The 16,363-nt window shown below is 35.8% G+C and overlaps 1 protein-coding gene and 1 pseudogene across 1 annotated transcript; both read right to left on the minus strand.

Annotated features, from left to right (window-relative positions):
* Positions 1 to 503: 503 nt before the first annotated feature.
* Positions 504 to 1,710, minus strand: LOC116106861 (annotated as a pseudogene).
* A 7,406-nt stretch (positions 1,711 to 9,116) lies between these two features.
* On the minus strand, positions 9,117 to 15,522 carry LOC116106822 (ABC transporter C family member 10-like). The gene is made up of 12 exons (XM_031393138.1): positions 15,386 to 15,522; positions 13,009 to 15,098; positions 12,523 to 12,843; positions 12,358 to 12,444; positions 11,549 to 12,133; positions 11,292 to 11,456; positions 10,793 to 11,087; positions 10,425 to 10,639; positions 10,041 to 10,346; positions 9,855 to 9,918; positions 9,535 to 9,774; positions 9,117 to 9,417 (listed from the first exon to the last, which is right to left on the minus strand). The coding sequence occupies exons 2-12, from the start codon at positions 15,070 to 15,072 to the stop codon at positions 9,305 to 9,307; spliced, it is 4,455 nt and encodes a 1,484-aa protein (XP_031248998.1). The 5' UTR covers positions 15,073 to 15,098; positions 15,386 to 15,522; the 3' UTR covers positions 9,117 to 9,304.
* Between the last annotated feature and the right edge of the window lie 841 nt (positions 15,523 to 16,363).

Here is a 16,363-nt window from a genome sequence, read left to right on the forward strand (position 1 = left end):
ACGTACAAATTTGTCTTATCTCTTGCGCAAACACATAACATAACAAAACAAACACAAAAGACGAGAGTTACAATATGTTTAAATCAAAATTTTAATACATCATTAACACATTAATATTTAACATGACAACTGTTACAGTTCAATTTATGGACATTTTCTTCAGCTCTTTTCGGCATTTATGCACACACGTGTTTCGAACTCAATGCATTGAGGACAGTGGCTGTCTTGAATTTCGACTACTCATCAGGAACAATTAATCATGCAGTGCAGGAGAAGCTGTTGAAATTTCTATGAAAAAAGGGGCAATATATATATAGCTCATTACTGTTGATAAATAAGGATGCGTAAGAGTTTTGAGTAGAGCTATTGCAATCTAACTGAAAGAACAAATGTTTCTCTCGTTCTTTGCATTCCTGCCCAAAAATATTGTGGCAATCGATACTATACATTATGCTTACAATTCTTGCTGCCAAGGCAAGAGATATGTACAAGAAAATTTAGCTTCAATGTAATTCTGCAGAGTGCAAATGAGACCAATATTCCTTCACAAGCTGCCCAAACAGGGAACATTCTTGCTTCATTAACTTCATTGGCTCATCATACTCCACAAGCTTTCCTGCAACATTACAGAAACTCTTTCTTTAAATACTAAAAGCTTCTGCAGTATTATATGACATATTGCTAATAATGATAGCAAAAGAAAACCTCAAGAATGAAGCATATGCAGACCTCATTTATAATAAAGTTATAGATGATGTTCAAACATGGAACTTAGTCGCTCACCATCACTGATGCCAAGCACCATTGTGCAATCCATCACAGTTGGTATCCTGTGAGCCACAATAATCACAGTGCAATCTGCAAATTCGGTTTGAATAGTTTTCTGTAAGATGGTGTCAGTTGCATTGTCAATTGATCCAGTCGCTTCGTCAAGCACCAATATCTGGCTTCTCCTCAAAAGTACACGCCCCAAACAAAAAAGTTGTCTTTGCCCCATACTCCAATTTGATCCATCTTCCACAACTATTTAACCAATTTATAGTTAATATCATTAAAAAAAAATAAAATTCTGGAAAGTTCATAAATACCACATTAATACTTACCTAAGGAGTCCAGGCCCTCTTCCTTCTCTTGGACAGCTTCCCGAAGCTGACAGTTTCCAAGATCCTGAAATTGCACAAGAAATCATGAGCATGTCACATATAGAAGCTAAGAACAAAAACTGCTTTAACAGTTCCGAGAATAATAATCTCTCAGTCAAACCAACTGACTGATGCTTAGATCCTAAACATCAACCAACAGCGAAAAAGTATTGAAATTTACCTCCCATATTTCCTGGTCTGTGATTTGAGATAAAGGGTCCGAATTATATCTGACAGTCCCATTGAAAAGAGTAGTCAATGCCATCTACTATAATTTTTCCTCCTGCTGGTTCCACTAATTGGAACAGTGCACCTATGAGAGTAGTCTTTCCACTGCCAGTTCGGCCAACAATACCAATTTTGTGCCCTCCTTGAAACGTGCAACTGATACCATGAAGGACAAGTGGTGCATCGGGCCTATATCTTATCCGCTTGATCAACAGTTTTCTCAGTTTTCTAATCACCAGTCAGAAAGAACTACGAACATAGATAAACTTTGTGAGACATTTTTCCTAATTGGACATGGCTATTATTAAAAGATCATGTACCTCCAAAAGGTTGTGCCCATATCTCAAAGGTTTTCCAAAAGACACATTTTCTTAAAAGGTACCAACAATCCTATATAAGAAGTAAGATTTTTTGTAAAAGTATACAACAAAAAAAACTACAATTCTATTATAAACAAAACTCTCTCTAGCTACTTTTGTTTTGTGCATAACACAAGCAGGTTCTTCATTGTATCCTAAAGAAATTCGTTGATCCTATTTGCAATATAAAGGGGTGAATTTTCCTTTAAGAAAGTGGCATTGATACACGCCTTGAAGTTGATAGTCACTATCCTGGTTCTAACAATCTAAAGGAAATTTTCGGTTACTACTATTTGCAACAAGATGGCTGCACTTCATACCCTAAGGGAGATGGCTACTGAGTACTGACTTCATGAAGTTAGAGAGGTTTGATGGAGGAAATTTCATTCAATGGCAGAGAAGGATTCATTTTCTTCTGGCGTCTTTGCAAGTTGCTTATGTGCTAAACACTCTAAAACCTGAGGAAACAGAGAATGAAACCATTGCTGAAACAAGGAAGCAGCAGAAATTTGAACATGATGATGAAATCTGCAAGGGACACATGTTGAATGCAATGTCAAATGCACTATTTGACATTTATCAAGGAGTGCCTACTACAAGAGAATTATGGGAGAAACTAGAGACAAAGTACATGCAAGAGGATGCTACAAGTAAGAAATTTCTTGTCTCTCGTTTTAATTCCTATAAAATGGTAGATAATAGACCTGTTATGGAACAACTTCATGAAATAGAAAGAATTCTGAATAATTTCAAAATGCATAAAATGCATATGGATGAAACCATCATTGTCTCTTCAATAATTGATTTATTACCCCCATCATGGAGAGATTTCAGAAGAAGTCTCAAACATAAAAAGGATGACATATCACTTGATGATTTGGCCAAATCTTTGCGTGTGGAAGAAGAATTTTGTTTGCAGGATGAATCAAAGGAACAATCAGTTTTGGATTCCAAAATTCATATGGTAGAAGAAAAACAAACTTCCAAGTTTGTAAATAAGAAGGTTTTCCATGATCCTGGTGTTGGACATAAAAGCAAGAAACCAAAGAAAGAAGCAAAATGTTTCTTTTGTGGAAAACATGGCCACTTCAAGAAGGATTGTCAATTTTGGAAAAAGAAGGAGAAGTACTTTACTAGTGCGGAAAATAAGAAGTACTCTATGTCAAACCAAGTATATATGAATCTAGTCGATCCTTTAATAAAGGGATTAGCAAGAGACTTGATGAATAAAACATTAAGGGGGATGGTTCTCAAGCCTATTGAATATAATCACCAATAATGGAAATTCAACTTAACGCTTGATACAATGTCAAGTCTTGAGTTCAATGAGTCAAAGTACATTATTAGAGTGGTTAGAAGTACTATAAATTTTCTCTAACATCCCAAAGCAAAAAATAGACTTGGTTCCCATGGTCTTAAAATGAAGGTTGAGTATTTACTCTTAATAGACCTATTAATGGTTTCTCATCAAAGTACTAAAATAGTGGAGGCACTTTTGATGGAGTCTACTATATGAGAGCGAAGTGGTGCCACTTCTAGGAGCAGGCTTGGCTCTAAAATCTCTCACAAATGATACAGACACATGGCATTTTACGTGTCAACCACGATTGAGATGTTTTGGTATCAAAGTGATATGTGTGAACTTTTATACAACTTGTCAAAAAGAATGCATGGCTCAAAGCTTGTCTACCATATTATTCAGATTTGTTGTAATAAACTTTCACTATGTAATGGTTCAAATTGCAAAATACCATTATTTATGCATATTACTTATAGAATTGTTGTTAGATCTAGTATGTATAATCAAATTAGAAAAAATGGCAGGGGATTGTGAGACATTTTTCCTAATTAGACATGTCTATTATTAAAAGGTTATGTATTTTCAAAAGGTCATGTACCTCTACAAGGTCATGTACCTTCAAAAGATCATGTACCTTCAAAAGGTTGTGCCCATATCTCAAAGGATTTTCCAAAAGGTGTTTTTTCTTAAAAGGTACCAACAATCCTATATAAGAAGTAAGATTTTCTGTAAAAGTATACAACAAAGAAAACTACAATTCTATTATAATCAAAACTCTCTCTAGTCTGCTTCTGTTTTGTGCATAACATAGGCAGGTTCTTCATTGTATCCTAAAGAAATTCGCTGATCCTATTTGCACTATAAAAGGGCGAAATTTCCTTTAGGAAAGTGGCATTGATACACACCTTGAAGTTGGTAGTCACTATCCTGGTTCCAACAAACTTTTACCTGTAAGTCACAGATATCCACTTTACCCACAGCAGGCCAGTTTGGTGGAGGGCGATTTTCTTCCATCACTTCAAGGGCTTCACTTGGTACATTCTTGTATTGGTTTAGTCTTTCTACATAAATGATATGATTTGCTATTGTACACTGGGTTTGGATTGAAACAACTAGGGAAACATTTAATGAAAAGCCATAAGAAAATGCCATCCCAATAAATCTTGCACATAAGATAAGTAATTGTATAAGAATTAATAGCTTAATAATATATGAAGAACTTATCTCATTAAGGAACTAAAATTCTTAAACATTTCATTACAGAATCAGAAGATAGCACTGGCTCTTTGAAAATACAAATGGTACTCACCCGGGGCTAAAAGTTTCAAGAGGAAGGAAAACCATGAAGAGTGCTGCTGAGGAAACCGTAGTCACTCCAACGCTCAAGTCAGCACGGTTGGAAGTATTTAGGGCTGAAAGCATAAAGGGGTTTATGTAATGTGGCTAGGGCAAGACTAACACAAAGTGGCCGGAGCACAAAGCGGAGGATTATAAAGTTAGTCAGAACTAAGCTTTATGGCAAGGAAAGGCAGTAAAGAGAGCAAGAATTTAGGAGCTAAAGCTTTAGGCTATGTGTGAATGAATAATGAGAGGCTTGACCTCTATTTATATTGGAGCTCAAAGGAGCTTGAGTCCTACTTGGTATGGGAGTTCAAATTAGGAAGATACTCTTATTCCTTCCCTTTATCATTTCAAGAGTACTAATTTATATAAGATACTGGATCTTGAATGAATTAGGAGGGTGATAGGATTCTGATTCTTATTTTGGGACGCAAATGGGCTAATGGGTTGGAGCTCGATTTAGCTTAACCTTGTAGGAAACCCCACTTCATGGTGCAGCCCAAAGCGTAAGTTGGCCCAGTTCGTAGGGTGGCGTTACTCATAGAGAGACTGAGCTCGTAAAGTAACCCAATTGGTAGAGAGGATTGACTCGTGGTGTGGTCTAGCTCATAGAATGGACTGGCCCATAAAATGTTCCTTCTTACAAATTGGATCGTCCCATAGGATGGTCAATCCACAAGATGGATTCAAGCGTAAGCCCAATTAGAATTGGGCTGTGGCATGGGGCCATATTTAATGTGTGTTTCGTTGTTGGGTCTAATAAGGTTCAATATGATTTTTGGCCCATACAGAGACCCTCAATGAAAAAGGCATTGCTAATTAATTATTACTTTATTCAATTATTATCATATCATTTACATACAAATTTGTATACAAATGTTATTTTCATTATTAAATAAAAGATAAACCAGGTTGATTTTTAATGAAGTAAATTTAATTTATAAACAATTAACTTATTCTTAATTTTTCTTCAAGACATCAAATTATTTGATTAATATGTATCTTATTTTTTTTCCTATTTTTAAGCTATACTAACCATGTTAACGAGTAAGTATAGGAGCGAGTCAACTATTAATTTGTATCATATATTAGATGTATAGAAATTTTGTACCAGATTTGTATAGACAAAAGCCCTACAATATATATCCCATTACTGTACTTGCGGGATAAACTACAATTTGTGGGATTTCATTCTACCTCTTTAACTCCCTTTGTGGAAGAAATAATACACACAAAATATTCAAATCATTTGCTTTCCATTAAACCAAGCCCATAATGCCATCCAATAACGAATTAGAAATCATATACTAAATGTTAGAATCCAATAACAAGAATATTTATCTATAATTTCAGGGCAGTTGATTAAAAGAATCAGTAACTAAGGCAGCAAAAAGTGCAAATCCCCACAAGAAAAAGATGGTGAATGCAAGTGAGATATAGCAATAGCATACACTTTATGAAACAAATCCAACAAATGCAGAAAGCTCAATTAATGGAGCTCAGTTGTTTGTATCACATATGGCTACTGAAACAAAATTTTGCATGTAGAAAAAGATAATAAGAAGTTCATGGTTACCTCAAAAATGGCATCAGATCAGTACCCTTCACTCCTTCTCCTTCTCCTTCTCTACAAGGAGCTGAGGTGCACACGTACTTCCTGTAAAAGTCCACAACTATATATATATGAAACAGGAAGAGAGGCAGAAAGAGAGAGACGTGTCAACTTTTATCAAAAACAAATTTTTTAACGAAAAAAAAAAAACTTACCTTCAACCCAAGATCTTCTCCGGTGCTTTCTTATGTTTGTTTCCCAAACATAAGTAGTCTTGCAAAGGTTCACGTTTCTTGATCTTTGTTCTTTGTCTTACTCTGTGGACGTGCAGGGACAGCAGAGAATTTAAACAAAAGGCGCAAAGANTAAACCCTCAATGAAAAAGGCATTGCTAATTAAAATTATTACTTTATTCAATTATTATCATATCATTTACATACAAATTTGTATACAAATGTTATTTTCATTATTAAATAAAAGATAAACCAGGTTGATTTTTAATGAAGTAAATTTAATTTATAAACAATTAACTTATTCTTAATTTTTCTTCAAGACATCAAATTATTTGATTAATATGTATCTTATTTTTTTTCCTATTTCTAAGCTATACTAACCATGTTAACGAGTAAGTATAGGAGCGACTCAACTATTAATTTGTATCATATATTAGATGTATAGAAATTTTGTACCAGATTTGTATAGACAAAAGCCCTACAATATATATCCCATTACTGTACTTGCGGGATAAACTACAATTTGTGGGATTTCATTCTACCTCTTTAACTCCCTTTGTGGAAGAAATAATACACACAAAATATTCAAATCATTTGCTTTCCATTAAACCAAGCCCATAATGCCATCCAATAACGAATTAGAAATCATATACTAAATGTTAGAATCCAATAACAAGAATATTTATCTATAATTTCAGGGCAGTTGATTAAAAGAATCAGTAACTAAGGCAGCAAAAAGTGCAAATCCCCACAAGAAAAAGATGGTGAATGCAAGTGAGATATAGCAATAGCATACACTTTATGAAACAAATCCAACAAATGCAGAAAGCTCAATTAATGGAGCTCAGTTGTTTGTATCACATATGGCTACTGAAACAAAATTTTGCATGTAGAAAAAGATAATAAGAAGTTCATGGTTACCTCAAAAATGGCATCAGATCAGTACCCTTCACTCCTTCTCCTTCTCCTTCTCTACAAGGAGCTGAGGTGCACACGTACTTCCTGTAAAAGTCCACAACTATATATATATGAAACAGGAAGAGAGGCAGAAAGAGAGAGACGTGTCAACTTTTATCAAAAACAAATTTTTTAACGAAAAAAAAAAAACTTACCTTCAACCCAAGATCTTCTCCGATGCTTTCTTATCAACTGTTTGTTTCCCAAACATAAGTAGTCTTGCAAAGGTTTACGTTTCTTGATCTTTGTTCTTTGTCTTACTCTGTGGACGTGCAGGGACAGCAGAGAATTTAAACAAAAGGCGCAAAGACTTATAATAAATTAGAAAGAAAATAATGGGAAGAATAAATTAGAAAACAAAAGCCCAAAGGAGAGTCTAACCCGAAAGATCAGCCTGATAGGTGGGAGAACCCTTAGACTTAAGCACCACACTTGGTAGGTGTGAGATTCGATGTGGGATCTTAACGTTGTACCCACCTTCAAGAGGGGATGTTCACGGCGGCTTTCACTTTATCAACACTGAGCTGATGGTAGCCATTTCCTCCTTTAGACGGCTTCACTCACCTATCAGTTATTCGATGTAACACTTTCTCTCAATGAGAGCACACTGCACCTTAATCTAGCCTATAGATAACCTTTTTCGCAACCTAACTCTCAACGAAAAGCATCAATGTTAGAACTCAAGCCCAAAGAAGAGTCTAATCCAGAAGACCAACCTGATAAGTGGAAGAGCCTCTAGGCTTAAGTACCACACTTAGTGGGTGTGAGATTCTGATTTGAGATCTTAACAATCTCTTTTTAAAAAACTTTTTTTAATTTTAATAACTCTTTTTAAATCTTATGTTTTGGGTCAGAATTCCAAAATATGACATAATATAAAAATCATATTCATATGTACAAGTATTATTATTGTCTGCGTGGAAGAAGCCAAATGTGGGGCTCCCGAAACTTGAGTGTTCATGGTGAGAAACTAATACTTTACACATAGAATGACAATAATAAAATTAAGATGTCTTCTTTCACGTGCAGAATCTGATTCTGATACTTTCTTGCTTATTCTAAGCTATAAACCCTAATTCTTAATTCTATCTTCCTCTTTCAATCATAAACCCTAATTCAATTCTATTTTCAAACAATAAAGAAGGAATTTAAGCAAATGAAAAAGTTTGACCAAGATCATGTAAGTACAATGGAGATGGAATTTATTTTTTTGTAATTGTAAGTTGCTTTATTAATTTTCTTATACTTTCTTCTTCTTTGCACTTCTCCAAAATTTATAAGGTAGTTTAATGCATTCAAATTTCTTTATTATTATTTTTAAGATCTTAAAAGTAAAAACACATGTGAATGAATTTTATATCTGAACATTACATTTAAAACAAGAAACATAAAAATATTGAAAATAAAAATAAAAATGTATTTTTGGAAATAGATAAGCTATCTAAAGACATTTTGATATGTTAAAACATTTTTTAATGGGGTAAACACAATAAAAATCGGATTTTGGAAGATAAAATGTGAGGGTTTCAAATTTAATGCAATGGAGGAGGGTGACTGATTAAGAATTAATTATTATTGGATACGGTTCATACTTTACATGACATTGATAGATTATTACTTTACGTATATATACTTTTGGGTCCTGCTTATGATAAGCCCAATTAGTAATTGGGTTTAGAATTGATTTGCAAATATTTGGGCCTCGGTTGAGTTAGATCGAGTAAGCCCAAATGGGGTTAAGTTTTCTATTATATGTATTTTGTAATAGTAAAAAAACCAAAGTGAGAAAAATAGAGAGTAAGAGTGAACTGTCGATACTTTGAGATTATTATATCCTGCAGATTTCTTAAACTTAATAAAATACTCTATTTGAATGCTGAACATAGCTCTTTTATTGGAATGAACCAAAGTAAATCGATTATCTTCTTTACTTTTTTGTTTTATTATTATGTGTGTTTTGGCTATAGTTTCAACACAATTATGGAGAAGCAGTTGAAAATCCGATGAAAATAATGATGCAGTATTGCTTATTGCTTTTGATAAATAAGGAAGGAGCTATAATACAATATTCTAAAGTAACAAATGTTCATCTTGTTCTTTGCCGTCTAGCCCTAAAATAGCACGGCCATCGATATGCTATTTTCACTTGCTTGCTGCCAAAGGCAAAACATCCAAGAAAATAATTGTTAGCTTCAATGTGATTTTGCAAACTGCAAATGAGACCAGTATTCCTTCACAAGCTGCCCAAACAGAGAACCTTCCCGCTTCATCAACTCCATTGGCTCATCATACTCCATTATCTTTCCTGCAACATATATAGAAAGAAACTCTTTGTTTAAATGTTTAAACCTTCTACCTTCAACATCACCATCCAATCAATATTACATACAATGAAGTTAAAAGACGAAACTCAATCACTCACCATCACTAATGGCAAGTACCATGGTGCAATCCATCACAGTTGGTATCCTGTGAGCCACAGTGATCACAGTGCAATCTGCAAATTCTGTACGAATAGTTTTTTGTAAAATTGTATCAGTCGCATTGTCAATTGATGCAGTTGCTTCATCAAGCACCAATATCCGGCTTCTCCTTAAAAGTGCACGCCCCAAACAAAATAGTTGCCTTTGCCCCATGCTCCAGTTTGATCCATCTTCCACAACTACTTATCCAATTTATAGTTAATCTCACTGTCAAAATTAAATAGCCCATGAAGTTCATAATTAACGCCAGAATGCTTACCTAAGGAGTCAAGGCCATCTTCTTTCTCCTGGACAGCTTCCCGAAGCTGACACTTTCCAAGAACCTACCAAAGGCCCAGAAAATGATTAGTATGTAAAAGTAATCATCCATGTACGACAATCTCTGAGTCAAAGCAACTGTTAGATCCTGAACATCAACCAAGAGCAAAAGAATATTAAAATTTACCTCCCATATTTCCTGGTCTGTATGTTCAGATAAAGGATCCAAATTATATCTCACAGTCCCATTGAAAAGAGTAGGATCCTGAGGTATTATACCAAAACTTGACCTCAGATCATGAAGTCCAATCTTACATATGTCAATGCCGTCTACTATAATCTTCCCTCCGACTGGCTCCACTAATCGAAATAGAGCACCAATGAGAGTAGTCTTCCCACTGCCAGTTCGGCCAACAATACCAATTTTATGCCCTCCTTCAAACGTGCAACTGATACCCCGAAGGACCAGTGGTGCATCAGGCCTATATCTGATCTGTTTGATCCACAAATTTCTAAGTATACTAATCACTAGTCAGACAGAACATTAATGGACATAGAATAAAAGTTTTACCTGTAATTCGCAAATATCCACTTTACCGACAGCAGGCCAGTTGGGTGGGGGGCGATTGTCTTCTATCACTTCAAGGGCTTCACTTGGTACATCCATGTATTGGTTTAGTCTTTCTACAGAAATGATATGATTTGCTAATGTACACTGGTGTCGGATTGAGATAACTAGGTAACCATTTAATGAAAGACCATAAGAAAGTGCCATCCCAATATATCCTGCACATAACACAAATAATTGTATAAGAATTTATAGCTAAATTATATATGAAGAATTTATCTTAAAAAGTATTTCAAATTCTAAAACATGTCCATGGAGATTTACGAATTAGAAGATAGTAATGGCTCTCTGAGGATACTGATAATACTCACCAGGGCTAAAAGTTCCAGGAGGAAGTAAAACCATGCACAGTCCTGCTGAGGAGATAACAGCAGCACCGAGTATTTCTAACCTTTGAATCAACCACTCATTTGCAGCAAAATTGTGGAAGAAAGGACTAGCATTGGTATCAATGAGATCAAGGTTCTTAGTAAAAAACCGTTTTTCCTCGTCAAAGGCCCTTATAGTCATGGCTCCTGCTATAGACTCAGCCAAATGATTTGCCACCAAGGATTTTGTTGTGCCATTGATACGCATCAATTCTTTTGCAGTAGAAAAATAATATTTCTGCAAAAAAATTATAATAATTAGTAAATTTTACTCTTAAGGTTCATCATGACAACTCCAAAATATACACAAGGCAAAGCTGTTTATATCTCCATGTATTCATTCTACAATATTAGCACCAGATTTCCAAAGAGGATGAGTTACATATAAGATGATAGAAGACTGCTTGTCGTAAGATAACTCATTAGAGTTGCATAATATTACCTGAAAACGAATAGTCACCAAAATCACTGGTATCAAGACAAATAGAACTCGCCAGTTGACAGCTGCTAGCACTCCAAGATTAGTATAAGCATTAATAGTAGCCACAATAGCAGCGATTAAACTGAATGGAACATCAAGGTCAACAATACTCAAATCGGAGGAAACCTATATGAGGACCGAACATTCAAATATTGAAAAGAAATATTAGTTTCATCAACTCCTCTTGTAGGAAAACAATTTCGGATCAAGATGCTTACCCGAGTAAGTATCCTTCCCAAGGGAGTGGAGTCATAAAACGACATAGGTGCACGGAAAAGGGAATTCAAAAGCTGTGAAAATAAAGATTGTGATGATCGAAGACCTAATACAACAGTAAAGAGACATCTACATAGCAAAAACAGTGTTGAGCTAAATCCAATCACTAAGTAAACAACTATCAACCGCAATGTGCTAACACGAGGATTATCTACATTGGAAGCCATCCAAGCGTTCTGTGATATCTGACCAATCGCAAACATAAGGTAAGAAAGACCAGCCATGGAGGAGAACAAAAAGCCTTTGTTCTGTTTCAGATACAGAATGTATGGCTTGAACCCTGTGTCTCCTATTTCTCTCTGTTCTTGTTTTATCAGCTGATCACCTTTGGATGCTATAAATTTTTTGTCCACATAACCCTTCTTGATCTCTTTAGTAGGTGGACCATGCTTCTGAGAAGAAACCTGGGAAAGTCTCTCAGAACCAGCTGTTTCTTTGTGTGCATTGACAAGGTCCTGAAATTCTTTGCTTGAGGACAATAACTGATGATAAGTAGCTGCCCGCAGGATTTCCCCATCTGACATTAACTGTCAGAAAAATCAAGATTACTTCAAATAACTGACAATTCAATTAGCTATGTGCACTTGAGCAGTCATTATGTGTTCTCTGTCTCAGTGCACTTTTAATAACCGAGGGAGTAACACTGGTTCCACCAGATTGTTCATTGTTTAAGAATAAGACTCAGATTAATGCAGGTAGGAAGAGAATAAAAAATGTTGGACAAAGGGGAGGAAGTTGAGAGTACACTAACCACAACAGAATCAAATGCAGGTAGGAAATCAACTTGATGAGTCACAAGTAAAACTGCCTTTCCAGAAAGTGCTCCCATAACATATTCCTGCCCAGAGTTTCAGTTAGCTTTCCTGAAAACCAAATTATTCAATAGAGAGCTTGTTGAAAAAAGAAAAGCATTTACATGAAATAAACTTGTAGCCGTATGAGCATCCACGGCACTGAATGGATCATCCAAGAGATATACATCAGCATCCTGATAGAGAGCGCGAGCAAGTTGAATTCTCTGCTTCTGACCACCACTCAAGTTAACTCCTCTTTCACCTATTTCAGTGTGATCACCATAAGGAAGCAATTCAAGATCTTTGACCAAAGAACACCTTTCAAGTGTTTCTTGGTATCGATGGCTATCCATAGTAGACCCAAATAAAATGTTCTCTCGTATGCTCCCAGTCTGGATCCAAGCTGTTTGAGAAACATAGGCAATCCTTCCATAAACTTGAATCTACAAATATTAAATATGGGCAGGATTACAAATCAAAATTACAGCTTCTGAAATGCAAGACTTGCAAAAATTAAAAATGCAGGAAACATATGGGAAAAAAATTCTCAAAAGGTTTACATGTATTCCACAATTACAGAAGATAAGATAAGAACAGTGGTAACTTACCGTTCCATTAGTATTTGGAACTTCTCCAAGAATCGTTGCTAAAAGGGTTGATTTGCCCAAACCAACTTCTCCACATATAGCCATCTTTTCGCCAGGTCTAACCTCTAAACTTATATTCCTCAGTGTGGGCTTCAAAGAATTCTCTTCCCAAGAAAAATTGCCTGATTTGACGATAATGGCATGGTCCACGTTCTTCGAGTTTCCCTTTTGCCTGGCATTTGCACTCTGTAGCTCTGGGGCATCGAGGAACTTTACAATACGTGCAAATGCAACCTTTGCTTGAATGACTACTCCAATAACATCAGGGATATTTCTTATTGGGCCTTGCACAAGACTTAAAGTCGCCACAAAAGTGAAAACATTACTAGCAGATAGAGGAATCTCCAGGAAATAACATGCCACAAAGGTAGCAGCCGAAACCAAGACAGGTGATGACCAAAAGATAATGCTATTATATGCCTTTCGCAACTGCACTTCCGATAACCATTTATATTCCACCTTCCGTAAATTTTCACTGGCCTTCTTGAAATGGTTCTCCCATGCATACAATTTGAAAACCTTCATGCTCACAAGAGCTTCAGAACTAGCCTTAAGTCTCTCATCCTGTGCAACCATGAGCTTGCTTTGGAACTTGTGTTGCAACTTTGCAAGTGGAGTGTTGCATAGCACGGTGAAAATTATAACCACCAAGGCTGCAAGTGTTGCTAACCTCACTGCGCGGAAGAGAATGATGAGGGAAATACAAAGCTGCAGACTTGTCGTCCAAGTTTGGTGAAACCAGAATGGGAATTCTCCAATCCTGTAAGCATCCACTGTAACATAGTTCATTATCTCACCCCCTGAGTGCATCAGCCTTGCAGCATTAGACAATCTCAACTGCTTCTTGTAAATGGCTGCTGTGAGCAAAGACCTCACTTTCAAACCAATTAGTCTGCTTCTGAAATGCCACTGCCTTTGGGATAAGGATTCTAAGCTCTTTGTAAGGAAAAGTGTTATGGCCAATACATAACCTTCATATTTGAAACTTGTTTTTCCCTCAGCAACTAAAATGAAGGTATTAAGTAGCAGAGGACCTGCAGAGAGAGTGAGAATCTTTAGCAAAGCAAAGAACCCTGAAATCAAAATCTCTCTCCAGTGGCACATTATTATGGTCCTCAAGATTGATGGTTGAGATGATGGTTCGATTTGTTTCTGTTTGTTCAACTGATCCAGGAATTGAAGATAGCAGCTTCCTGCTCGATCTGTCTCTCGCAAACTGGGTACATCTTCATCCCCAAGTGTCTTCTCCCAACCCCTTTTCATCAATGGATTCAACCACCAAAATGATAGTTTACTGAAGAAACCAGCTTCAGAAAATTGACTAACTTGGCCAACAGAATCAATGTTACTGGTGCCGTTAGCCTCACTATTCAAAGGGTCATATAAACAACTTTGGCTAACTTTTGCGTCACTTTCTTCATATTTATTTCCCTTATAAGCGCACATCAGCAACAACAATGCTCCAGGGAAAGAAATAACATCTAAGGCTATTTTTATTGATATTTCTTTGCTAAGTATGGCAGCGAAGATAGATAAAATAGAGACTATTGCAGAAAACAAAAAGGTAAGAATGGACAATACCCGCATTGTTGCTTTTGGAAGATGACTTCCTCTTAGGCTTATTGTCAAACTCACAACCAACCATGTAACACCTTGAATCAATGCTAGTAACCACCTATTCAAAGGTAATGCAATCTGAGTTTTCCTTATCATCTCTTCTAAAATCCAAATGCCTAAGCCCAAATACACTAATCCAAGGCTTCCATTGACAACTGCAGCTACTATCTGTAACAGTGTGAAACGCTGAAAACGTGCTGGGGGAATGTGCAGCCTTTTTGATGAAGATTTCTGAATCAAATTGACTAAGAGGATGACCAGGAGCAAAACATCAAAGCAATTGATAAAGGCATGGTTGATACACGAATTTGGTTGACTGAAGAGCAAAAAGTCAGAATTGCATGGCTTTCTAACAATGTCTGAACAGCTAGATTCCCCACAGAACATTGTCCATAGATCCTTCACCATTTTTTCCTTGCTCTTGAAACCTTGAACTGCATACCAATATAGAATCATATAAAATAAGAAAATTTCTATTACTAAATGTCCAAAGCGTCCAATAAAAGAGTAATTATCACTTTCTGGTCTTTTGATTAAAAGAATCAATTAAGTAGTGAAAAGTGTAAATTCCCACAACAATAATATAGAAAAAGATCATGAATGAAAGTGAGAGATAGCAAACCAAACGAATTCAGTAAGCTCCATGGAACGTAATAGTTTATAATTCTACTGAGGCAAAATGTAATTGCATATACAGAAATATAATGAGAAGTCACAGTACCTTAAAAATGTCCTGAAATTAGCTCCTTTCTCCTCCTCTAAGTGAGTACTGTAGAAGGAGCTTAAGTGCAATTTTTTCCTGTAAAAGTTCACTCAAATTCAAAAAACCATTAACAACATTCTGAAACAGAAACAGAGGTTCAGAGAGAAGGGGACTTGTTAGCTTGTATCAAAAACCTTCACTCTCATTCTCATATATCAATCCCGGGAAGAGAATTCTAATATGGCTTCTCTAAGATGTAAAAATATTGACGTGGGATCCAGATAGACAATCCATTAGAAAAAAAAGTACCCACTCAAAGCAACATTATAAGAAAGAAACAAAACAACCAGTCCCACTCTCAGTTCTTCAGCGAAAGAAAGGATATTCGAATTTGTTGATGTCAGTTTCACATGGAGAAGACATTACTTTTAAAAAGCAATCCCATATAGACTTTAGATTCAATCTCAAGAAGGAAAATATTATTTTCTCCATAACTCATATATAATATATGGTTATTAATCAGACTAAATTCAAATAAGGTGGCTGCATCATGCAGACACAAGAACACAGTAGACATCATTAAAGAAGTTTCAGATATCATCAACCTAGCTATCAGATGAATGTATTGGTTTGTGATCTCATCCTCCTTATAAAAATTGGACTCTCAAAACTCGACAAATCTCTCTCCCCAATTTTCTCGTACGAATACCTGAGACATGGCATTGCCATGTCATAAATCCCTCCCTTTAGACGAGACCCCTGGACCAAGACTTGAATCACTGCATTACAAGTCATAACCAAATACCACTTCCAGAATTCTCAAGAGAAGAGTTATAGTTTTATTTTTTTTCTTTTTTTCTTTCATTTTTCAATGGAAGGTCAACCGTCTTTCACTCTTTTCCTGTGTAGAGACATGAATGAAAGTAAAAGAAAGAGCTAAAAATAGACATTGATTCGTTGACTATGAAGGCCATGAAACTGAGCATCATCATGTAG

The sequence above is a fragment of the Pistacia vera genome, unplaced genomic scaffold (assembly GCF_008641045.1).
Source record: "Pistacia vera cultivar Batoury unplaced genomic scaffold, PisVer_v2 Contig524, whole genome shotgun sequence".
In the NCBI taxonomy this organism is placed as follows: domain Eukaryota; kingdom Viridiplantae; phylum Streptophyta; class Magnoliopsida; order Sapindales; family Anacardiaceae; genus Pistacia; species Pistacia vera.